The sequence below is a fragment of the Arctopsyche grandis genome, chromosome 8 (assembly GCF_051622035.1).
Source record: "Arctopsyche grandis isolate Sample6627 chromosome 8, ASM5162203v2, whole genome shotgun sequence".
NCBI classification, from domain to species: domain Eukaryota; kingdom Metazoa; phylum Arthropoda; class Insecta; order Trichoptera; family Hydropsychidae; genus Arctopsyche; species Arctopsyche grandis.
The window spans coordinates 30826576-30853128 of record NC_135362.1 but is presented as its reverse complement, the minus strand read 5'-3'; the positions used below and the strand labels follow the sequence as shown (position 1 = coordinate 30853128).

The 26553-nt window shown below is 31.7% G+C and overlaps 2 protein-coding genes and 2 long non-coding RNA genes across 7 annotated transcripts; all 4 read left to right on the top strand.

Moving 5' to 3' along the window:
- The first annotated feature begins 209 nt into the window (after positions 1 to 209).
- Positions 210 to 2508, top strand: LOC143916100 (uncharacterized). Of its 2 annotated transcripts, none has more exons than XM_077437008.1 (6): positions 210 to 441; positions 525 to 588; positions 713 to 762; positions 843 to 944; positions 1148 to 1305; positions 2085 to 2508. In XM_077437008.1, exons 1-6 carry the CDS (start codon positions 436 to 438, stop codon positions 2284 to 2286), a joined length of 582 nt encoding a protein of 193 aa, XP_077293134.1. In that variant the 5' UTR covers positions 210 to 435; the 3' UTR covers positions 2287 to 2508. The 2 variants fall into 2 exon arrangements, with proteins under 2 accessions (XP_077293134.1, XP_077293133.1); XM_077437007.1 differs by having other exon boundaries at positions 279 to 437.
- A 2334-nt stretch (positions 2509 to 4842) lies between these two features.
- On the top strand, positions 4843 to 7595 carry LOC143915346 (uncharacterized). The gene is made up of 3 exons (XM_077435957.1): positions 4843 to 4988; positions 6251 to 6356; positions 6430 to 7595. Exons 1-3 carry the CDS (start codon positions 4974 to 4976, stop codon positions 6663 to 6665), a joined length of 357 nt encoding a protein of 118 aa, XP_077292083.1. The 5' UTR covers positions 4843 to 4973; the 3' UTR covers positions 6666 to 7595.
- Positions 7596 to 9364: 1769 nt separating this feature from the next.
- LOC143915689 (uncharacterized) lies at positions 9365 to 10046 on the top strand. The gene is made up of 3 exons (XR_013260924.1): positions 9365 to 9511; positions 9605 to 9668; positions 9753 to 10046. It is a non-coding gene; the product is annotated as an uncharacterized LOC143915689 (long non-coding RNA).
- A 1829-nt stretch (positions 10047 to 11875) lies between these two features.
- On the top strand, positions 11876 to 25657 carry LOC143915408 (uncharacterized). 3 transcript variants are annotated; one of them, XR_013260903.1, is made up of 4 exons: positions 11986 to 12033; positions 12104 to 12170; positions 12373 to 12384; positions 24770 to 24989. It is a non-coding gene; the product is annotated as an uncharacterized LOC143915408 (long non-coding RNA). The 3 variants fall into 3 exon arrangements; XR_013260902.1 differs by lacking the exon at positions 24770 to 24989 and having other exon boundaries at positions 11876 to 12033; positions 12253 to 12638; XR_013260904.1 differs by lacking the exons at positions 11986 to 12033; positions 12104 to 12170; positions 12373 to 12384 and adding exons at positions 24484 to 24543; positions 24614 to 24683 and having other exon boundaries at positions 24770 to 25657.
- Positions 25658 to 26553: the final 896 nt, after the last annotated feature.

The following is a 26553-nucleotide window of genomic DNA, read 5'->3' as shown; positions in this document are numbered from 1 at the left end:
TTATATTAAAACAAGAACTAGAAAATTGACTTTAGGCATTGTCTGCTAATAAAGTTTCAAATGATACAGAACATAATAAATTAGACAACATGATTTTTTACATAACGTTTACTATATTATATAATTGAAATTGTATATAAATCGTCACTGATCACATTTGTTTATATTTTAAATGATATTTATATCAATTGTTTGTGTAGCTACTTTTTAATACATATTATTATCTTTATATGAGTCGAAGTGCGTATATAAAAGGTTATACGTATGGAACTTTCCTAATCTTAACAAATTCGAAGAATATTTTTGTTGATGAAGCAATCTTACACAATTAATTTGCTATATGTGATAAACAAACGGATACGTTTGGGATCTAGAATTTTCACATTGTTTACAAACATGATATCACTATTGTAATCGAAATGCGGTTGTGCGAATATGTATGTATGTATTGCAATCTTACAAGTATATATTGTATTAAATCAATCAAAATTCAAATGGTATATGTCACATTTTAAATATCACAGACGACTTTCTACAAGGCCGTTCAGCGAAATTGTGGCCACCTTTCGAGCAATCTAATTCCAAAATGTACGTATTCAATTGCGAAATTGTGTAATGACAACCTGTTTGATTCTCGTACAGGATGCAAAGCTAATTATATATTAAACGAATTGTCATGATTGATCATCATTTTGGTGTGTTTTGCATTAAGGTTTGGTAGTTTGCATATTCACCATGTACAGAAGCGTGTTGGCGTGCGCGGTAAGTGGATAAAAATCAATAAAAATATATTTAAAAGCTAAATGTCATCTTTTGGATTTATATATTTTTTGATTCTGTAGGTATTTGCGGTGTTGTTGGTGCCAAACTATGGATTTTTTCACCATCACAAGAAAGTAGAGGTCGTTGCTACTACACCGGCTATAGTTTACGGTCTACCAGTGGTTTGTTATTATTTTCAACTTACATTATTATATATTTTTTAATAAAACTGTCTGTCATGATGACAGATAGTAATTCAAAATTTCAAACGTGGCATTCCGGTAAATTCTGTACATTGGTTCAATCTTGAAACGCAATTAAAATAAGTCACTATAATCGGTTGATTGATGAATGAGATTTTTCTATATCATATGTTGATTTTTAGAATGACGCTCCAAAGAATGAAGGACCCCTTTTGACCAAAGAAGATTACAAAGCCATTCTTGGCGCTTTGAAGGAAAAAGCAAAGGAGGCAAATCCTCTAACATGGATCAGCAGCCACATACACAACAAATTCCAACACAAGCGTATCCCAGAATATCAGTGAGTCTCTAAAAGTCATTAAAATTTCCTTTTTTGATTTTTAAATGCTTTTTATTATTACTAAATTATGTTCACAATACATTTTATATATATTTCAATAGCCACTGATCTACTGGTCATTTTCTATTTTACAATTTTAATTTTAATATGTTAGTAATCATAGTATTATATTGTTCTAATGTTAATGTACAGCGTAATAGAAAAAATAGCTCAAAAACCTATTTAAAATTCTTATAAATGCTCATAATACATCTAATACATAATATTAATTAAAAACTCTCTAAAGTCGATGACCTAAAGCAGATTGTGTTTAGGTAATCTGTTTTTATAGCTGAAGGGTATAGACATTTTGTTGTAATCACCGATACTCTTGACAAGTGTGTTAGTATGGTTATTAATAGTCACCGGAGCCTGAGGGGGCCGTGTATTGTTCAAAGGTTGTAAATGCATTGTTAAAGGTTTACCGAACAATGGATAGCACTGTGACTATCCTACCTCTAGTCATCACTGATAAAACACATTGATCGAAGACCTTTTTCTTCACCGAGACTCTTCACAAGGTTGTTGGTATGGTTATTAGTGATTCTGTCATATAATCTACTGGTTAGTTTGTTAGTAATGTCTGTAACAAACGGAATATTATTTTGGCATGCAGTTTTTTCAAGTTAGTATATATGGGTGTATTGTGTGCAGCATAATAGGAAAAATAGCTCAAAACCCTATATACAAAAGTGCTATTAAAATCACAGTTTACTACAAATTTTCAATTATGTTTTCAGACTCCAACCTCAACTAGGATTTGCCCAATACAATAAGATCCAATACGTTCCTTTAGTGCCAGTAATCATCCAACCATCTCCTGTCGCACCTTTAGTTCATGAGAATCAAGAAGCAAATCATGAGACTTCGGAAGCGCATCATGAGACTCCGGAAGTGCATCATGAGACGTACACATCATCGCCGTATGCAACATCACCTTAAGTCTATGCATTATAACATTTAGAAAATATGTATAAAAATAAACGATAAACAGGTTATGTGCATCATTTATTAAATTTGTGTATTTATTGATTAATTTATTTATTTATTAAAATACAAATAAACACGTTTTGATCAACGAAACAGTTACATTGTTTACTTTACATGAGTATATTATAAATGTCGATCTTTCGCAATCCATTTCAACTTATATATATTTTTTTTTTAAGTATATATATTTTTTATTTATTTATTTATTTTTACATAGATATGCACCAGAAGGGCCTAACAGGTATACCTCAATGCACCTTTCTAGACAATTAATTATAAACATTGCAGCATTTTTATTACATAGATCGAAGTATTTCGAAAGGCTGAAGAACACGAAATTAACAATTGATTAATCCATAGAGACATCTATGGATTTAGACTTTACAAATTTTACATAAATCAAATTCAGATATTTGTGTCAGCGGGTTGGATGATTTCTGCCAATTTGAGGAACCATTTCAACAATGAAAATCAGATAAATTGGCAAACTCTCATAAAAAAACCATCGCCTTGAATCACAAATATCCAAGTCTAACCAACAGTAATATAATAATGTAAATATTTTTTTACATATTGTACATAAATCAAATTCAGATATATACATATACATATGACTCCATAATAATTTTTCAAAAATCAATACATTTTCTTGACATCCTACATATTTGGTAAATTTACAAAAATTTGTTTTGTTTTGTATTATTTAAATATTTTTAACCCAATACATATATTTTGACACATTTTATATTGCTTAGAAAAATCCCACCGCTTTTATAAACAAATTGAGACCAATTTTAAACTAAAAAACAACTTAAATGGCAATATTTTAAAATTTGTTGCATTTTGTCATATGTAAACTGTGATATGAATTGACTCAAAATATGACCTATTGATTGTTTCATACAAATGTCATTACACGATATTATCGGTCTACGAATTATCATACGCATAAAATTATCATACTGAGTCTCTCATACGAGAAGAATACAAACGTATTTATTTATACCGAAAAGATCCAACCCACGTGAATGATAAGTATATCATCAACCATACCTCTTATGATGAAATAGTTTTCAGGTACATACATTATACAAAATCTATAAATATAATAATTTAAAATATACACACACATGCGTATATCATATAATATAATATTATCACGGTTGGATCTTTTTTACAAAATCTCTGAGTGAACTAGCACAAAACCGATAGTCGGCCAATGCCGTATTCAAAATGGCGACAATCGAATGAATAACAAAAATAAACGATTTCGCAGTAATTTTAGTTCATAAGGCTATCTGAAGAGTCGCATACAAGACAGAAATGCGTAAATGTGGCACGCGTAACCGCAGAAAAATTAAACAAACATTTCAGCTTTACAAAAACCACATTCCTTATCAGTTCATCGAATTTAATTTGCATTTACATTTACATTTAAAACAAGTCAAGGAAAATATTGTATATAAACAACTTTTTTTACATAATCATAATACTCATCCTTCATTAGATCACTAGGAAAATAATATTATACTTATCGGCAAGATGATAGTGAAAAACAGGTTTGGTTTATAATATTAATAATCCTAATATGTCAAAGTGTAATTTTTCAATGAAGAAAATAAAACAGGTTACTTTGTAGCATATGTAAACGAGCTCTGTTGACGCCTTGAATACTAACCTTTCCAAGCTCCAAATAAAACAAAATAAATCCCTAAAAACAATTTATAACACACCCATATATACTAACTCGAAAACACTGCATGCCATAAATAATATTCCGCTTGTTACAGACATAACTAACAAACTAACCAGTAGATTCTATGACAGAATCACTAATAACCATACTAACACACTTGTGAAGAGTCTCTGTGATTACAACAAAATGTCTATACCCTTCAGGTATAACACACAGATTACCTAAACACAATCTGCTTCAGGTCATCGACTTTAGAGAGTCTTTAATTAATATTATGTATTAGATGTATTATGAACATTTATGTATAAGAATTGTAAATAGGTTTTTGAGCTCTTTTTCCTATTACGCTGTACATATTAACATTAGAATAATATAATACTATGATTACTAACAAAATTAAATTAAAATTGTAAAATAGAAAATGATCAGTAGATCAGTAGCTATTAAAATAGATATATGTAAGATGTATTGTGAACATATGTAATTTAGTAATAATAAAATGCATTTAATTGCCCTGAGTGTTTGTGTTGAAATTTTATATGTAGTTTTATTACTAAATTGCTGAAAATTTAAATGACAAATCTTAACAGGTCAAAGATAAACACTAGATAGATCAGCAATCAGGTCGACTTGGATTGATTTTCGAAACTTGTGTCGACAAATAGTGTGTTCGATTCATCTGAGACGTCTAATCTGTCAGCCATGGGTTCATAAATTCGCAATATATTGACTATCATTTGCGTCGGAACGGTTAAACGACGAATCGTCTGCGGCGATAACGACCCAGTCTGTTATTATTGAAGTCATCAGTTCACTGCATGAAAAACAATTCTATGAAAAATGCCATTCTAGCGTATAAAAGCCATAGCTTGGTTATCATCTCGCCGAACTGTTTATTGATTCGCGAACGCAAGCTCTGTGCAAACACACACAATACGACGAGATGTCCAAGTTTTTGGTGAGTTTTTTACTTTGAAATCGGATATATGTATATAGATAAAAATTGAACCGTTCCGAGCCGACCTCTTAACGACGGTTCAATTTTTCGACACTACTGGTCCTTATCAATTCTGTGTTCTGTGTGAAGAGATACTCGTATCTGTGAGTTCGCCAGTTGTGTTTTGCTCAAATGACCGGATAAACACTCCAAATATTATGCTATATATGAAGTCAATCGTCATTAATAATAGCTAAAGAGCTATTACTGACGTAACACCAACTTTTATCAATATTTTACCCTTGATAATGCAGTGGAATAAGAATTTTTCTTAACAAAATAAAATATTGAAAATGAGCGACTGTCTTATGCTAGCAAATTTTAAATTTAAACCACAGCCTAAAGAGTTATTTCATCAATGAAATAACAATGTTATCGTTTTGGTCTTCTTTAGCCTTGCTTACGAAAATATTTATGTATATATTGTGTAATGTAATATTGATACAAAGTAAAAATATTCATTCTATCTAAAAAAAATACGTACATATTTGATAGAGAAAGAAATTTATTGAATTCTATAATAATACACTTATACATATACGGCATATATTTATTTATTTATTTATACATATACGGCCGCAAGAACCATGAAACCGTAATACAATAAAACTAATAAAAAACAATATTAATATAGGAATAGAAAAATAGGAGTTTTAAACAATGAAGATACCTGAAGTGAATTAGTGGCAAATTTGTGATGATTTTAAAATAATGGAAACGATGGAAAATTATCAATTATATTTGAAAATGAAATGAAAGTTACTCAAAATTATACAAAAATCTTTAATTTTCTGTTGTTTGTATAAGAAATATCTCATCGTATTTTAAAGTGAAATAAAAATGAAGGATTATTCGCGTTTTTCAATTATCCGGGCCCTTTTTCCTATCATTGCCCCGAATAATCGAAAGTCTAATGCGTATAATTTGTTGTTCGATTTAAACAATTTCATGGATTTATTGAACGTATATTATATGCATATATTTTTTAATTTTATATTATCTATTTAAAAAAAAAATAATCAATATAAAAACAACACATTGAATTACTAATACGAGGCATTTTCAATTTGATATTTTTTATAGACTAAAAATTTACACAAACATATGTAAATCTTTCTCATTTGATCCATTCCTCTATTTTTAGCCCTAGTTTTACTTATTTTTTTTTTTGAGTTTTAAGCATAAAATTTAAATGTACTAAATTAACTGCATTATTTTTTCAGGTTTGGTGTATATTTTTCTCATTGGGAGTATTAGTGAGTGGTGTTCCTTTGAATAGAGCAGAATGGAAGAACTACTATCATGGAGCACACGAGCAAAAAGACCATGGTATGTATATTTCTTTTATATATTTTGAATACCATATGTTTATGCAAACATAAATTTTCGTATCGTATTCTAGATAAGTGCGGTTTCAACGGTCACGATCATCGAAACCATTTTCAAAATGATTTCAAAGCTCAGAAATACTTCGAAATTGAACCTCAACCTCCGAGTCCAGGTGTTAAAGAAGCCAAAGTCAAGGAATTGGAAAGCGTACTTTTAGGATACGATTTCGGAGGTGCAAATGCTTTGGGACCTTTCGAAGACTCGTATAATCCCACAAATTATCAACATAAAAAAACTTATAATTTTTAAATCAATTTGTATTATATTTTAAATTAATGTTATTTATTACCTTTAAATAAATTATTAGATTAGGAGAATACTCTATGTTATTGTTTAATTCCCTCTATAAGTTCAAGAAACTATTGAAAACCAAACACATATTATACTTATCTTGAAATTCGAATGATATTTTAATAACAAAATAATTTACCTACATATATAAATATGTTAATTCATTATTCATTTCAAACTTCCAAATTTTCAATAAACTATAGAAAATAAGAACTGTAATTTTTTGGATGATTTTGAACATGATTACAGAAACAAAACAAAAAAAAAGGGTGCTAGTTTAGTATGCGGTCTACCTTAGCGTGCGATCTACCTTTGAACTTTATTTGTACATTAACGACGATACATATCTCGTAACCAAATCTTAAATTAATAGGGCCAACCTTATATTAACCTAACCTATCCTGACCCTTAAATAAATAGGTGTTGTCTGCTAAGATATGTTTTTTTTCGTGAAAATATTAATGAAATAAAACTTAAAAAGCCAACACCTATTCATTTAAGGGTCAGGATAGGTTAGGTTAAGTTAAGGTTGGCCCTATTCATTTAAGATTAGGTTGTTGGGGTCGGTATTATTCAGTATCGGTGTCACAAGCGAGAACTGAAACAGTGAGACCGCATATTAAAGTAAAAACGTGAAGGTAGATCGCATACTAAAGTAGATATGTGCAGGTAGACCGCATACTAAACAAGCACCAAAAAAATTTTGTTCATAATTGATTAACGTTTTGAATGTAAATTTCAATTAATGTTTGCAATTAATTAACGTTTTTAATTAATGCAAAGTAAAATTGTTTTTATATGAGTAAATAAATAAAATAATCATAAACTAAATATATGTACGTATATATAATGTTTGTGTAAGCAAATAAATTAAAACGTGACAGTTGTTAAAAAAATGTGTCTTTTTACTACATATACTTTAAGTGTTTGATTTAGATTGCACTTTTCGAATATCAATTTCATTCAATTTGATTAAAAATTAAGATTATATCGATGATGGTACATTAATGATGTGATCCACGTGTACATATGTACACCTTGTGCTCATCGAAAGAATGAGAACAAGCTTAAATTGCAATGCCGATTAAATAGTAGTCGTTGACATAAATGACTCCGAATTCGGGGTCAGAAAAACAATAACAAATTATAGGAAAAATAGTGGAGAATTCGGCAACTGTTTTAATGATAACCTTCCGGTTGCCGAGTGGGGTCTTTGATTTGGGGTCACTTCCCTGCGATCCAGAACGAGAGAAGATAACGATTGTCGAGAAAAATAGTCAGCAAGAGTATTTTAATAAGTAAAACATTAATTATGCAAAAATCGAGTCGATAATTTTGAAGACAGTTGACCTCATGACTTTACTCCTAGGCGACCGTGAAATCTTTTAGAAGGTCGAAACGGACATATTGCCAAAAAAGTATACCAAATAGTATACAATTCCGAAACTAGTTTTACGATGATTTTTTGGAATGCATCTATAAAGTCAGCTACTGACATACAGGTTGATAGTGAAATATAATGTATGTAGAAATTGAATTGATGTCATTTGAAGAGTAATTACGATAGATATATTTAATCTTAATCGCGCGAATTAAATGAAGAGGTCAATAAATTAACGTTATTATTATGTAATTATACAAATAATATATAAAATATTTTATTATATAAAACTGATCAACATAAGGGGTATTAAATTATTTAAATCTTAAAATTAATTTATATAATAATCAGACCCGTATTTTTAGCAGTTTGCGTTGCGAATTAGTATATATTTTCTTATATCATTATGTCTTAATTGTCATTTTATATAATTTTTTTTGTCGTTTCACTTTAAATTTTATTTTGATTTTTACATGCTTTTTATTATTACGAAATTATGTTCACAGTACATCTTATATCTATTTTAATAGCTACTGATCTACTGATCATTTTCCATTTTACAATTTTAATTTAATTTGGTTAGTAATCATAGTATTATATTATTATAATATTAATATGTATAGAATAATAGGAAAAATAGCGCAAAAACCTATTTACAATATTCTTATAAATGCTCATAATACATCTAATACATAATATTAATTAAAGACTCTCTAAAGTCGATGACCTAAAGCAGATTTTGTTTAGGTAATCTTTTAAATTGTATGTATGAATGTATGTATTTCATACGTTATTTCATATGCATGTATTTTATATGTTTATAAGAATTGTAAATAGGTTTTTGAGCTTTTTTTCCTATTACGCTGTACATATTAACATTATAATAATATAATACTATGATTAATAACAAAGCTAAATTAAAATTGTAAAATAGAAAATGATCAGTAGATCAGTAGCTATTAAAATAGATATAAGATGTATTGTGAATATAATTTAGTAATAATAAAAAGCATTTAAAAATCAAATGTATTTTATATGTAACAAAGTTTTGATATTGATCTTTATTATGAAAATTATTTTTAAAATAAATAAATACATCCTTAAACTGAACATTATATCCACTAAAATGAATCATGAAAACGTTAATATTGAAAAAAATAATGTAATAATAATAGATGCTTTGTAACCAATCCGTATTTTGTGATAAATTATGTACATATGTGTAATGAAAGAACATGTTGAAATGCGTAACACACACATAAAAAACGTCAATTAGTTTTTCATTTTCTAACGGTTAAATGTTATCATTTCTCTTATCGCTAATATTTTACAATAGTTTTGGTATAAAAGAGTCCCATTTGGGCAGTGGAATTCAGATTCTGCCGATCACCGTTTCACAAAACTCTCCAAGATGAAATTCTTTGTGAGTACCATATAAAACTGTGTGTGTGAATATTATTCATATTTTTATTTTTTACTGTTATTAAATTAATCCTTCTTATACTTTTAATTAAAGGCATTCTTCTTCGTCTTCTTCATCTTCTTCGTATCCATCCAAGGATACAAGCAACACGCTCCAGGTACCAATTATCAATACAAATATTGTTACATATGCATATAAGCATATATATGTATATATATTGATTTTTTTTTGTATTTTGCAGTTCCCAAGGATCCCCATGGTCATGGAGCAGTACATGGAGGTGGACACAATGCTGGTCAAGGTGTCCATGGTGGCCAAGGTGCACATGGATCTATTGGATCCCATGGACAAGGTGGACAAGCTGGACATGGTGGACACGGAAAACATCATTAGGGCTCAAACTACACTCTGAAACCTTCAAAAAACGTAGAATAAGACCTTCAATTTTATATATGTAAAACGTTACAATAGAATAAACAATATAAATATAACAATAATGTGCACACAAATTTTTAATATATAATAAACAGAATTAACACCAATCCCATTTTTATTATTTCATTTACAATTAAAAAATATTATGTGCATGCATTTATATTAGTATTATAAAAACCCCTGAACTATATGAAAACCTATACAGATAATACACGTAAGAGTTGGTGCAGTAAATTTTGAAAAACAACACTTAAAATTAAACGTGATTGTTATTATTAAACGTTATGTAAAAATTCACGTAATCTTCCAGCTATCGGGGTGTGCACATTTCGATATATGTATTTATATACAATTTATTGGAATTTTTATACCATTTATTATATTATCGACTTTACTTCAGTTCAGTCAAGTGGACAGTTTATGATATTTTAATAATTATATAGACAAGACAATTTCATGAATCTCTCCGTAAGGGCGAAAACACACTGAGTGGGACGTGATACGTGTTTTTTTTTAGATACTTTCAAACATGCCTAAAAAACGCAGCACCCCTAGCCCGTATTCATGATACACAATCCCAAAAATCACCCCCTGGAGTGTTTTCGGTGAAATTTTATCTTTCTTAGACAGTGATCGATAACGGTGAATCCCATATTTTAATAAATGTAGGAGAAACTTGTAGGTTGCATATGGATATGCATACACGTGGCCAAGCATATTCATTCTGCACGTGCACAGCGGGAAGCCAAGGACACATGACGTCCCATAACATCCAGCACACAGATTACCTAAACACAATCTGCTTTAAGTCATCGACTTTAGAGAGTCTTTAATTAATATTATGTATTAGATGTATTATGAGCATTTATAAGAATTGTAAATAGGCTTTTGAGCTCTTCTTCCTATTACGCTGTACATATTAACATTATAATAATATAATACTATGATTACTAACAAAATTAATTTAAAATTGTAAAATAGAAAATGATCAGTAGATCAGTAGCTATTCAAATATATATAAGATGTATTGTGAAAATAATTTATTAATAATAAAAAGCATTTAAAAATCAAATACCATCCAGTTTGTTTTCGCCCTGATCCTCCATTTTTTTCAATATTGAAAACAAATGTACACTTGCAATGCTTTCCTACACAGATTCTGCTCTTCTTTTATTGATAATCACACCCACATTGTCCCATTTTTTTCACTTCTTGACCTCATTCAGATGTTAATTACCCCTCTTTCTTTCCAACTCCTGAAACGACTTTCCACCTTTCTCTTCCACACGCTTTATTGCTTAGAAGCTACTTTAGTTTGATTTTAAACTAAGAAAATCGCACAAATATTATTATTTACACAAATATTATATTAGTATAAATATATATATTTATATACTATCTCTCCTAAATTAGAATTTATAGCATCCCAAATTCTCGAATGCTACCCTCTCTGTAAAATATATGTATGTTTTTCTCGAAAGATTGGTTTTAACGAATTTATCAATAGATGTCATAATACTGTATAAACATAATTGTTTATTGATGTTTGAAATTGGTCAATAAGGCGCATTGAAAGTTTACCTGTTAGGCCTTTCTGTTCTTTAAATCTTTATATTTTAAAGAACTCCGCAATCAATTGAAATACATTTTTTGTAAATTATTATTGTACACATCGAGAAAATAAATACGTGTCTTCTAAGTAATGCATTTTAAAACAATTTTTGCAGGATATATATTTCTCATACATACTTTTATAGCTATAGTTTTTATTTTTAATATTTAAATTTAATTTAATGCAGATAACAAACGGATACAAAGCTCAATACTACTACATAATCATAGATGCAAAATGTGCACACCCTGTATGATTAGAAAAACAAATTTTGAAAATAATATATTAAGAATAATATTTGAAAACAACATGTTTATGCATACGATAAAATTGGTATCTTCCAAAATGAGTTTTTTATGTATAAAAAAAATGATTAATATCATTTAATTTGCAGGTATATAAAGACAAGCCATTCTGGAAACAAAACATATTCTAACAGACAAGTTAGCATTCAACTACCAAAATGAAGTTCTTCGTAAGTGATAACATTTGGACTAACTCTATATAATCGTAGCTCACTATCTAAAATATTCTGTTAATTTCAGGGCATTTTCCTCTTCTTCGTCTTCTTGTTCGTCTCGGCTGAGGCCTACAAACAAACCCATGGACATGGTATACCATTTATCATATCACTCTCGTGCTAATATATAATACTTTGATGATGTTATAATTTTAACTTTTTTTGTTTGTACAGGTGGCAAGGAACAGGGACTTGGTGGAGGTGGTGGTCAAGGTGGTGGTCAAGGTCTAGGTGGTGGTCATGGTGTAGGTGGTGGACAAGGAGTTGGTGGTCTTCACGGTGGAGGTGGCCAAGGTGGTGGTGGTGGTGGTGGCCATGGAGGAGGACATCATGACGGACATTCAGGACATCATTGAAACTTCTTTAACTAAATTGGAATATCTACTTTGAACCATTCAAACCATTCATTATGTATATATACGAAAATAACCAGCACTTTCTTTTATTAAATAAATAATATTTTCCGTTGAAATCTATGATTTTTTATTTGATTATTTCTACACACAAGACCGATTTGATTTATACGACAAATTGTACATTTTCTGATTACACTTCGATTTAAAACAAACCTATGTATCATTGCTTGCAAGATTCGGATGATTACTAAATCCGAACTGAAAGATTCCTGTGAGAGTTTCCCATGCTTTTTGATCAGGTCAAAGTCAAAGGTCAGGTCGGAAAACTTTTTAAACATTGAACCAAATAGGAAAAAATCATAAAAATGGTAAATTTTGAGAGTCGTGGCATATTTTAAATATCAGAAATTTATAATTAATATATTACTTCGTTTTAAATACAGATTTATATAAATTTTATTTGGATTAAATATGAGTTTACGTATCTTATGGCACATTCAATTTCTTGAAGTCTATTAGCATTTGTCTTGATTCGTCTTATTATTGTTTTAGTCTATCCCAAATTCGAATTAATAGCATCCCGAATTTTTTGATGTTATAAAATGCTATCCTCTCTGTAAAATGTATGTATGTATGCAGTGGTGTCACCCCAATTTTGGAACAACCAGTTCCCAAATTTTTTTAAATTTATATATATATATATATATATATATATATATATATATATATATATATACATATATATATTTCGATAAAATGTATTTTCTCTTAAACTGCTATGTAATCGACCGAGACCTTTTCGAAGTTGTAACCGTCGACAACAATTTTCAAGATTTGTATAATTTTTGACAAAAATTTATTTTATTTATTTATTTAATATACTTGGGGGAGGCGGCAAAGCCGATAGGCCCAAGGGGTTTGAATAAACATATTTTACAAATTATACATATGTATATGCAATAAAAAAATGAGAAAAATTAAAATACATTAAAAAAAAAAAAAAAAAAACAATATTGAAATAAAATAAGAGAAGAAAAAAATAAAAATATATAAATAAAAAAGATAAAAATACAGAAATATGATTATGGGAAAGAAGAATCATAAAAATCCTTTGGTTTAAAAAAAAAGTATCAAGATTGTTCTTAAAAATATTAATATTATTAGAGTTTACTAAATCGTTGGGAAGACTATTCCAAACTGAAACCATTCTGTTAGAAAATAATGAATCTCTGATCAATATATTAGATTTATCTTTTTGGAGTCTAAGCGAGTGACCCAATTCTGTTTATTATATATTGTGAGTGTTTATGTTGAATGAAATAAGATTAGACATATGACAATTATAGTGATTATTAAGAATTTTATAGACTTCGATTAAGTCACCTCTAGTTCTTCTCGTCTCCAATGTAGTGAGATTCATTCTTTTCAATCTTTCATTATAAGAAAGTGATTTGAGTTCAGAAGGAATCATGTAATATCCTTTTTAAAATGAGGATTCCATATGTTAAAAGCGTATTCAAGTCTAGGTCTGATGAATGTTTTATATATTTTTGATAAAATAGTTAAATTAGATAATTGAATACCCGCTTTATAACATACAAAAATGAGAAAGTTTTGTTGACAATATGATTTATATCTGCGGACCATTTTAGGTCGCAAGTGGTGATGATACCTAGGTCTAATTGGTATTGGACGCAATTGAGGAAAAGGTTGTTGGAAAAGACTTCGATAATGGTTTGATGTAGTTTATTGAAATGTAAAATTTGCACGTGGTGGGCCAGCGGAGCGTACGGAACACAAGCTGTCCGTACGCCGTCTACTCGGTGACTCTGTCGACCGTCGCGTATTTCCGCTTGGGCCGACACTAATGCCAACTCGTCAATAATGCCAATCGACAATCAGTTAATAAGACTGTTTGCCACACGTCATTACAAAAGTCGGAACATAGTCCCACATAGGAAAACTGTTGAACAATACAGTTATTCTACAGAGTTACAGCATTACTGACGAGTCGTTTACAATAAATCATAGTTCTTAAAATAATTAAATAGAGGGTGAATAATGAAACCTTTGCCTCATCCAGTGTGAGGATAAAATCAATTTATTGGTTCAGTAATATTTCAACTTATAGGTATACCTCTGGCGAATGTTGTTTCTATTTACATTAAAATTTTTGAAATCTCCTTTGAAGCTGTGAATAAGCATTACAAGATAAGTTTACTTTAAAGAAGAGAGAGTGGACTGTATATGGTTTAAAACTTAAGCATTCCTCATCTTGATGTTAACTTAGACAATACAATGTTGACACTGTTACAGTTGTCAAGACAGATCAGCTATTACCGATCAATTAAACTTGATTAATGAGTGTAATGCTCCTAAGTTAACTTGATTTCATCAACAAGTAGCATAAACATTGCTAAATTAAAAGTAAATTGGAAAGTCATTCATTCATTCCTACAAGCAGGAAATGAAGGCGAACTATGATTATAGATGTCTCTACGTTAAACATCGAAATGTTCAGTATTATAATATTTACTTATTCTATGATTCACATAAATACTATAAACAGTAAGAGTTAACTTATGTTTTCATAACAAGAAACATAAGACCTGCGGATGACTCCCGGCAGGTTATAATTAAGTAGACATGAAATAATTTAAGATGCTCCATTAAGTGTGGCTTGGAGACTAACATTAACAAATCATGAATCTAATTTTAACTGTCAAATTTGAACAGTTTATTTTAAACTCGGATATAATCCTTCCGAGTGATGACATGAGACAAGTCTTATATTATAAAGACAAAATGATTAGATTAAATTCGGAGATATATACTGCCGAATGTTAAAATGAAAATAGCTTAAATTATACACACAACACAATTAAAGTGAATTACGGAGTACTACTATTAACATTGAATGATTTAAACTCATGATTACATCTAATAAGTAATATGAGTTGGGGGTAGTGTCTTCGGGTTAAACTAAGCTACCGAAGTTGACGGAATTGAAGCTGCTGTTTCTCCTCCCTCTTGCTGATCTTCCTTCCTGTCAAGTGGTCCTTGTGGTAGAATCGGCAATGGCGCCACTAGATGACTGGACCGACGAAACTCTCCGCTGGCAGTAAAGACGTCGACGACTCGAACTCTGCCATCTGGTCCGGGATACAATTTAGTGACTCGACCCAAGACCCATCGGGTTGGCAGCATGTGTTCCTCCTTTAACAGGACCATTTGACCCACACTCAGATTGTTGCTCGAGTCCTTCTTCCATTTGTGTCGTAACTGCAAAGAATGTAAATATTCCGCCGACCAACGTTTCCAAAATGCTGCTGTGGTCAATTGTATCTGAAGCAGATTGGCATGGACATTAGTGTTATATTTAACCTCCATTGGAAGAGCGAGTAAGGATCTGCCAATTAAGAAATGTCCAGGTGTGAGGGGTAAAAGGTCTAGTGGATCCGAAGACAAGGGACTAAGAGGACGGGAATTCATGCAAGCTTCTATTTGAGTCAATACCGTACAAAATGATTCGAAATTTAAGGTGGTGGCCTTTAACACCTTGTTTAAATGAATCTTCATGGATTTAACCGCTGCTTCCCACAGCCCTCCCATGTGAGGCGCCCTTGGCGGGTTAAACTTCCAACGAATCCCTTCGGAGGCTACATACCGTAGTAGCTTCTCCTCATGAGGACGTTCGTAAATTAATTTTACTAAATTAACGAGTTCACGACTTGCACCGACAAAGTTAGTAGCATTGTCGGAATATATCGTATTGGGCCTGCCACGTCTGGCTACGAATCTTCTTAAACAATTTAAGAAATTTGAACTCGTTAAGTCTCCGACAAGTTCCAAGTGAACTGCCTTACTGGAAAAACACACAAAGACACAAACGTAACCCTTAATTATCTTAGAATTCTTATTGCAACCACTCTTCACAGGAAAAGGTCCTGCGAAATCTATCCCCACATGACTGAAAGGAAAATTCGCAGTGGTACGTTCAAGCGGGAGTAATCCCATTAATCTATTGTGTGACAGTGGTTTATTTCTGAAACAAATGACACATGAACGCACCACTCCTTTGACAGTATTATGTCCGGCCAATGGCCAATAGGTCTGCCGCAATAACGACAGTAAGGCTTGAGTACCCAAGTGAATATATTTCAAGTGCGCATCTCGGACAATCATGTGTGTAAGTTTATGCTTATTTGACAAGATAATGGGTGACGTTGATAGAGTTGTTCCCAGAGGAAGTCTACTTCCAACACAAATTAAATTCTCGTGGAATAGAGGGGACAATTTAGCTAATTTACTGCTACTGGGAATTGGATGTCCCTTGCTCAGCAAACGATATTCCAATGGAAATGATTCCATTTGCGATAACCTTATCAAATTATTTAAAGCATCTTTTAATTCTAAAGCGGACGGTTCGTTATTTTCTTTAACGTTTAATTGTTTATTCCTTAGTGGCCGACGAACATATGATAAAACTCGAAGGAGTCTTGGAAGATGAGAATGTTTATCTATCCAATTATTTTCCCTCACAAGGGTAGCGTTAGTGACTACCCTTCTCTCTGGAAGATCTATTGTGATCTCAGGAGGTCTTCGAGGCCATCGTGATTCGTCTAATTTCAACCAACTAGGGCCGTCCCACCATAACGAATTATGATTTAATTCTGATGGTTGAGTCCCTCGAGAAATTAAATCTGCTGGATTGTCTGTAGAGGAGACATGGTACCACTCAATGGGTTGAGATATTGATTGGATTTCGGCCACTCGATTGGCAACGAAGGTGGTCCATTTACATGACTCTCCTCTAATCCAATGCAATGCGACGGTTGAATCCGTCCAATAATATTTTTCATTAATATGAATTGTTAATTGGTCTATTGTTGACTTCATTAACTTTGATAATAACATAGCGGAGCACAGCTCTAAACGCGGAATAGTTACAAAACTGAGCGGAGCGACTCTCGAACGAGAACACACAAGATGACATTTGGAATTTCCCAATTGATCAGTACATTTTACATAAATACAAGCACCATAAGCTTTCTCGGATGCGTCACAAAATCCGTGTGCCTGTATATTAATGACATTATTTAGTATTATCAATCTAGGAATTTTATAAAGTTTCATGACTGTATTGGATAATTGACAATCTTTCCATTTTTTGAAGATTGTCTGAGGAATGAATTCATCCCAACCAATGGTTTGTTGCCAGACAGATTGCATTAATATCTTATAATTAATTAACAATGGAGATAATAGTCCTAATGGGTCGAAGATCTGACTAATTACTGATAAAAAGTTTCTTTTTGTTATATTTTCAGTCTCGACTTCGGTTTGAACCTTAAATACAAAAACGTCTTCCCGCGGTTTCCAAAATAAACCTAAAGTTTTGTGTGATTCGTTAGAGAAGTTAAAATCTGAACAATCGTCAGCTTTAACATCCGTGATTATATCGGAGTTGTTCGATGTCCATTTGCTTAAGGGCATACCGGCTGATAATAATATGGTTTCCAGTTGAACCTTTAATAATTTACCAGCTTCAATAGTATTAGTTCCCGTGAGCAAATCATCAACATAAAAATCACGTTCGATCACTTTACTAGCGATGGGATATTTGTTTCTATTCTCCTCTGCTAACTGATTTAGACATCTAGTAGCTAAAAATGGGGCTGAAGCAGTTCCGAATGTTACTGTATTAAGCTTGTAATGCTTGAATTTACTCTGGGGATCTGTTCGCCAAATGATTCGTTGTACATTTTTATTTTTCTCTGCTATTTGAATCTGTCGGTACATCTGCTTAATATCCGCAGTAATCACGTATTTATGGAGTCGAAAGTTGAGTAGTAAACTTAACAAATCTGATTGGACATTAGGTCCCACCATCAAAATATTATTTAGTGAGATATTAGACGTTGTCTTTGCGGACGCATCAAAAACTACACGATATTTAGTGGTAAGGCTAGACTCCTTAACCACGACGTGATGAGGTAAATAACAATGAACCTCATGTGCCTCCGGAGGTTCACACTCTGACATATGTCCTAAATTTATGTACTCTTCTAAAACTTTATTGTATTCCATTTTTAAATTATTATTGGCTAAAAAACGTCTTTCCAAAGTTTTGTGTCTTTTCTCCGCAATGTGCAATGAACTTCCTAATACTACCGGGGAATTTTTATATGGTAAAGCTACACAAAATCTACCGTTTTTATCTCGTGATGTGTGTGCTTGGAAATGCTCCTCACATCTTTTCTCCTCAAGAGATTGATGTTTTACCATAGGAACCTGGTCGATCATCCAAAAGTTTTGAATGTGACTGTCTAATTGACTTAAGCCTATGTGGCTCTTCCCTGGAGCATTATTTACTTCGGGATATGGACCAACTATTGTCCATCCGAATTCGGTATCCTTTAAGATAGGCATACCTTTTCCTAACTGGATGGTTCCTGCTTTCATAGCATGAACGCAAATCTCGGCGCCGAGCAATAAATCGATTGGCGTCGGTTTATTCCAAAGGGGATCTGATAACTTGATTCCCGCTGGTATTGAAATTAACTGTTGATCCAGTTTCACAGTTGGAATTTCGCCAGTAATTTCTGGTAATACCAAACACAACACTTTGGTTGAGTAATTAGTGGTTGAAGACCTTATGGTCACCTTGGTGATGTGACGAATGCTACTTTCTTGATTAGCGATACCTACAATTTTTTGAGAGATTTTCTCTAATTTGAAGTTATTCTTCTTAGCGAAAGATGTGGTAACATAGTTGACTTGTGAGCCGGAATCTAATAATGTGCGACCCTTAACGACCGTTCCATTGGACGTTATAATGTCTACTTGTACCGTCGGTAAAATTATCTCCCTTTGAGAGAAATGAGTAGAATGAGCATTAATTGACTTCCTTCCCGTATTATTGGAACTAAATGTATCGTCCTGATGCAACAAAGTGTGATGGTTTTGTTTGCACCTTAAGCAATTATAGTTAGACTTGCAATTTGTTATCTTATGCGATGAATTTAAACATTTAAAACACATGTTATTAGATTTAACGAATTCATTTCTTTCCATACTGGATTTTGCTTTGAATTTATCACATTTGCCTATGAAATGATTATTTCGACAGAATGCGCATGCGTTTACCTTACTTGATGGGTTTTTGTTCGCGACATGAGTTCTCATGATTCTTTGACGGTTATGAGGGAATTCTTTCACCGTAATTACAGATGCAGTAGATTGTAATACGTTACATCTATTCTGCAGAAACGTTTCTAACTTCTCGTACGGTGGCATTTCTCTGTCAACCAGAGATGTTTCCCAGTCCTTTAATAAACTAAATGGTAATTTCCTTAGAACTAAACATGTTACCCATGGATCTAAAATTTCTCTCGCGTAACCCAATGATTCAATGTTTTTAATACACACCGTTACCTTATTTAATAGATCTCTCAATTCGATATGTGATTCCTTTGTGATTAATTTTAAGTCACAAAGTGAGTTGATCCTAGTTTTAAGATTAAGTCTTGGTAAATTGTATTGCTTGTCTAAAATACTCCACGTTATTTCATAATTGTCTGAGCTAATATCTAACCCTGATACAGCTGCTAAAGCGGGACCGAGTAATGATTGATGCAAATATAGTAATTTCGTGACATTCGAATATTCCGTTTTGTTTCCTATTATATTCTTAAAAGCTTGTTGAAACGATTTCCATTCAGATGGATCTCCCTGAAATGTGGGAATGGTTAACGTCGGTAACTTATCTCTAGCAAATTTAATTGTTGCTTGCTCTACCTTTAGTTTACTATCTTGAAAGGATTGGCAATCTAATGCTGCTTTAAGATTTTTAACTGTTATTGTAATTGCATCGTACTCTTCGTCTATTTTGGCCGCTTTCGATATGTCTGTAAGGTTATCTAAATACTCGTAATGGAGTTTTCGGACATAATCGTATGCTTCTTTAATGGTTTGATACTGTCCTTCATCTAATTCGGAGGATTTATCTATTTTTCCTTTTAGTCTTTGTACCGCGCCTGAATACCTTAATTCTATTGACGTCATTATGACTTCTACTTTATTTTCCTTCGCTAATATTTCTATCGATTGAGTCTGACTTCGAGTCTGATGTATTCTAGAGCTTGACCTGTCTCTAATAGGTTCTACGTCCCTCGTTGGATTTCGACCTTTATGCGACTTGGAAGTCGAAGCTTCTATTTCCTCGTTTTCAGCACTTGACATTTGTTTCAGAAAGTTGCACTATTTCGTCTCATAAATACAGTTGTTCTCTACTATAGCTGTCAATTGAACTATTCGTAGAGATAAGGTAATAATATTCAATGATTAACCGTGAATCTTAATATTCTACTTTAACTATTATCACCAGAATCTATCCAACATATTTTGGAAGAAATTACAACCCTAAATTGGTGGGTGCTTGATTTAAACCACTTTGGGGCTACAAGTCTTGTGATTTATTTTAAATCACCACTGTTTCATCACACATTATGAAACAAAGAGATCTACCGATGTATGAATATGCCGGTATGTACTTGATTTAATCCACTTTGGGGCTACAAGTGTAATTCCACATTTATCGTGGAAGGGGGGGGGGGGAGGGTGTTTCTACACACATTAAGAAACAAAGATCTACCGATATGCATATACCGGTATGTACTTGGTTTAAGCCACTTTGGGGCTACAAGTATAATTCCACATTTATCGTGGAAGGGGGGGGGGGGGAGGAGGGTGTTTCTACACACATTAAGAAACAAAGATCTACCGATATGAATATACCGGTATGTACTTGGTTTAAGCCACTTTGGGGCTACAAGTATAATTCCACATTTATCGTGGAAGGGGGGGGGGGGAGGGTGTTTCTACACACATTAAGAAACAAAGATCTACCGATATGAATATACCGGTATGTACTTGATTTAATCCACTTTGGGGCTACAAGTATAATTCTCCACGTGCTTTGCTAATTTTACACTACATCTGATTTTACACTTTTAATACGAAATTCGATGCGACCGATGAAACATTCCTTCGTAGCGCGATATTATTTTATACAATCGCGTTAATTAATTGTTATACTTTAAAACATATTTTAAAACTGACCTACCCACATGATTGCCTTTTGAACAGATTGCCTGAGATTGAATACATTCACTTACTTGAATATCCTTTACGATGTTTATGTGATCGTTCCGATAATTTTGGATTACCTCTGTGTCCCATGCGTCTTTGTAGGTTATGTTTTTATTTATATATTTTCTGCGTCAATCACGCGGTCATGTACCTCTGTACATCAATCAATATATTGCTGAAATAGAAGCAAACATGTTATTAGTATTGGAAAGGTATGGATAGTAACAAAGGAACGATACCGATTTCTTAATTGACATCCATTTTTTCTCGACCACGTTTTTTCCTATTGGTTTGTCCGTTTGGTGTTGTGGCCTAGGTTACTGGTGTCCGGTTCGAAGTGACCATCATGGAAAAGACTTCGATAATGGTTTGATGTAGTTTATTGAAATGTAAAATTTGCACGTGGTGGTTCAGCGGAGCGTACGGAACACAAGCTGTCCGTACGCCGTCTACTCGGTGACTCTGTCGACCGTCGCGTATTTCCGCTTGGGCCGACACTAATGCCAACTCGTCAATAATGCCAATCGACAATCAGTTAATAAGACTGTTTGCCACACGTCATTACAAAAGTCGGAACAGTTGTTTATTTTGTAGGAAAGATTTGGGTTATTTTTTCCTAGGTGGACAAGAGAGCATTTCTTATCATTTAAAGTTAGAAGCCAAGTTTTTGACCACGTGACAATTGTGTCCAAATCGCTTTGAAGAGAATTGATGCCATCTGAGTTGGCAGGACAATAAAGTTTAATGTCGTCAGCGAAAATAGAAAATTTACAAGTGAGGTCATTTGCTATATCATTAATAAAAATTAAAAAAAGAATTGGGCCTAAAACAGAGCCTTGAGGAACACCACTCTTGACGGGATGAGATTCTGAAGAGCAGGATCCAATCCTCACCGAGAAGTATCTAGACTTTAAAAACACTTTCAAGTAGCATTCCTCTCGAGAGACCAATCATTGTGCACGGTTAAAAGGTTACTCAGTACTGATCGGCCTTTTATAAAACCATGCTGGTATTTAGATAAAAGGTTGCAAGACTCAAGAAATATAGTCAGTTGAGAGGCGATAATTTTTTCAAAGCATTTTAGCAAAATGGGTGAAAGACTGATAGGACGATAATTAGTGGCTTCTAATTTTTTTCCCTTTTTGTAGATAGGAATAATGTTAGAAGTTTTCCATTCGTTGGGTATAAAGGAAGATATAAAGGAATGATTGAAGAGTTTAAAGAGGGGACGAGAAATGGATAGAGCAGTTTTAAAAAAAAAAGTGAAGTAAGTTATCATTACCAGGGGCGGAGTTGTCTCCCAGGTTGTGTAAAACCTCTGAAACGACTTTTTCAGAAAACATTATATTATTAATTTCTGTTGAATTTCGGGACAAGTTAGGAAGCATCGGCAGATTTGTAGTCTTCTTTGATGAATTTGTTACTAAAGGCCTTAGCAAAAGTGTTGGCTATTAAGAGGGGATCCGTAATAAGCTCCTTGTTTTCATTCATGATTGTGGAGACTACAATTTTAGATTTTAGGTTAGAGTTCAAGTATTTAAAGAAAACTTTGCAATCGCCAGAAGCGATTGAAAGTTCAAAGTCACGCTTTGAGTTTCTGATTTGTTTCGTGACTTCATTATTAAGTTTTCTATAATTAGCATAACCCTCATGGGTTTTATGTTTAGCATAAGTGTTCCAAAGTTTCCGTTTTTCTTTAATCATAATCAAGATAGGTTTGTTGATCCACGGTTTACATTTGGATTTGAATGGTTTAAGGAAAGGAACAAATTTTTGTATGCCAGCATTTATAATATGATAAAAAGAATCCCACTTAGAATTAATATTAGTTTCGAGTTCTAAAAATGACCAATCGCTGTTTATAAAAAAAATCGGCTAATTTATAGTTACGCTTTAAGAAAGGATCAGTTTGAGGTTCGGAGATCTCATCAGTTAAAATATCCAACAATCTTTGTACGGATTCTTTGATAGATTTGGATTTGGCAGTGGTAAGCATGTTACCACTTGCTAGTATCTCCAGGATTATAGTTTGTTGTTTTATAGCTTCGTTTAATTTCTTCATTATAATTGTTACAATTTGAAAAAAATAAAAATATTGGCGTAAGATTCGGCACGATGAGTCCGACACACGTGCGCTTGCTGCCGATTATTCAAAATTCAAAACTGAAAATAATATGAATTTTTAGATTTCTAACGGGTTTCCGGAAACTTTTGACTTTTAACAACGGGTTACTTTAATACTGTATAAATATGATTGTTTATTGATGTTTGTAATTGGCCAGGTAGGCGCATTGGGGTTTACCTGTTACGCCTTCCTGGTATATCTACAAAAAATGGCAAAATTTGAAAACGATCCGAGATGATTGTGGATATCAAACACAAATTTTGTCAGACGAAAAAGCGAAAGCGAGCTGATAAGAGACTTGTAAAAATAAAATAAAGTGAAATCAAAATAAAAAAAATAAACAAATCATTACATTTTAAAGAACTCCGCAATCAATTGCAATACATTCTTTGTAAATTATTTTTGTAGAAATCAAGAAAATAAATACATTCGTGTCTTCTAAGTAATGCATTTTAAAACAATTTTTTCACCATATATTTTTCTCATACATACTTTTATAGCTATAGATTTTATTTTTAATATTTAAATTTAATTGAATGCATATAACAAACGGATACAAACATCAATACACTACATAATCATAGTTGAAAAATTTGCACACTCTGAATAATCAGAAAAACCAATTTAGCAAATAATATATTAAGAATAATATTTGAAAACAACATATTTAGCATACGATAAAATTGGTATCTTCAAAAAATAGTTTTTTTATGTGTATTAAAAAAATATTAATATTATTTCATTTTCAGGTATATAAAGACAAGACATTCTGCAAACAAAAACATATTCTAACAGACAAGTTAGCATTCAACTACCAAAATGAAGTTCTTCGTAAGTGATAGCATTTATACTAACTGTACACAATCGTAGACCACTATCTTAAACATTCTTTGAATTTCAGGGCATCTTCCTCTTCTTCGTCTTCTTGTTCGTCTCGGCTGAGGCCTACAAACAAACCCATGGACAACATGGTATACCATTTATCATATCACTCTCGTGCTAATATGCATATAATACTTTGATGATGTTAAAACTTTAAACTTTTTTGTTTGTACAGGTGGTGGCAAGGAAGGACAACAGGGACATGGTGTAGGTGGTGGTCAAGGTCTAGGTGGTGGTCATGGTGTAGGTGGTGGAGAAGGAGTTGGTGGTCTTCACGGTGGTGGGGGTAAAACTGGAGCAGGAAACCATGACGTACATTTAGGACATCATTGAAAATTCTTAAACTAAACTGGAATATCCACTTTGAACCATTCAAACCATTCATTATGTATATATACAAAAAAATAGCCAGAACTTTCTTTTATTAAAGAAATTATATTTTCCGTTGAAATCTATGATTTTTTCTTTGATTATTTCTACACACAAGACCAATTTAATATATATACGACAAATTTTACATTTTCCGATTACATTTTGATTTTAAACAAACCATCGATTTTAATCCAAATTGAAAGATTCCTGTCAGAGTTTCCGATGTTTTCTGATTAAATAAGTGGTCGGCAAAATTTTTTAAACAATGAAGAGTCGCCGCATATTTTAATAAATTATTTCGTTTTGAATGATTGATAAATGATTTCCGTATTAGTTCAATATATTTTCTCAAATATGAAATTTAAATTTGAAATGATTTTTAACATAAAGTTTTTTACTTTATCTATGTACGTAGTAACAATAGATGAAGTTATGTGTTCATGCGAAAATTCCAACTTGAGATTTTGACTTCTTCGAACTCGAATCGATTACAGATCACGTTTTCATGATCTAGAAAAAATGTGTGTTTGTGTTTGTGTGTGTGTGTCTGCGTGTCTGTGTATTTTGGAGATTTCTATTTAAATTAAAAGTAAAGGTTGAATAATTTGAATTGATATTAAGTATTAGAGAAATAATTAAAAATAAAGTTGAAATAGAAAGATTTAAATTTGTCGAATAAAAAATTTATACTAAAATTATATTATAATATTTTGAATAATATATCATTAAATTTAATATAATAATTTCATATAAAAATACAAAACTTAAATTAATTTTAAATCTATTTAATATAATATTCATAAATAAATTATTAATTTACCGCCTGCAAATACAATAGATCTGAAATATGACTATTAATACATAAACCAACCTTGAAAGTCTAAAAAAACGTAAAAATAACATAATTTTAATACGAGATAAGAAATCGAAAATTGTTCTTCAACCGTTTCTTAAATAAGATAAGTCCATTATACAACTGATCACTAGTGGTAAATTTATAGGTTAAATACTATGTGAAGATAAGAAAATATACATTTGTAATCAAACTGCTATCATCATTATTAAGAGTATGGAACAAGTGCATACATATAAAATTGTAAATAGGTTTTTGAGCTCTTTTTCCTATTATGCTGTACATTAACATTAAAATAATATAATACTATGATTACTAACAAAATTAAATTAAAATTGTAAAATAGAAAATGATCAGTAAATCAGTAGCTATTTTAAAATAGATATAAAATATATTGTGAACATAATTTAGTAATAATAAAAAGCATTTAAAAATCTGATCTCATCATAGACTATATGAGGTCAAAGGTTACATAGTAAATAAATTTGTAACTTTCACTCTGCTTAGAATCTATTAGACATAATGATCCTAATGATTCACTAAATAAACATAGATAAAGTAAAAATACATTTATACTGTTTGAAACATTTGACAAAGTTAATCATAGTTCTGTTGAAAAATATTGACACAGTGCCTTTCATCAAAACAAGGGCTAGTTCTAAAAACCCACTGCCAAATATAATAGATATGTGATAATATATTATTTGTACACAAACCTTGCTCTACATTTTTTT

Excerpts from the sequence above, each read along its gene's own strand:
- LOC143916100 (XM_077437007.1), top strand. Across the intron at positions 763-842 it reads GAAGCGTGTTGGCGTGCGCG|GTATTTGCGGTGTTGTTGGT; the intron begins GTAAGTGGATAA and ends TTGATTCTGTAG. Across the intron at positions 1,306-2,084 it reads AAGCGTATCCCAGAATATCA|ACTCCAACCTCAACTAGGAT; the intron begins GTGAGTCTCTAA and ends TTATGTTTTCAG.
- LOC143915346 (XM_077435957.1), top strand. Across the intron at positions 6,357-6,429 it reads ACACGAGCAAAAAGACCATG|ATAAGTGCGGTTTCAACGGT; the intron begins GTATGTATATTT and ends ATCGTATTCTAG.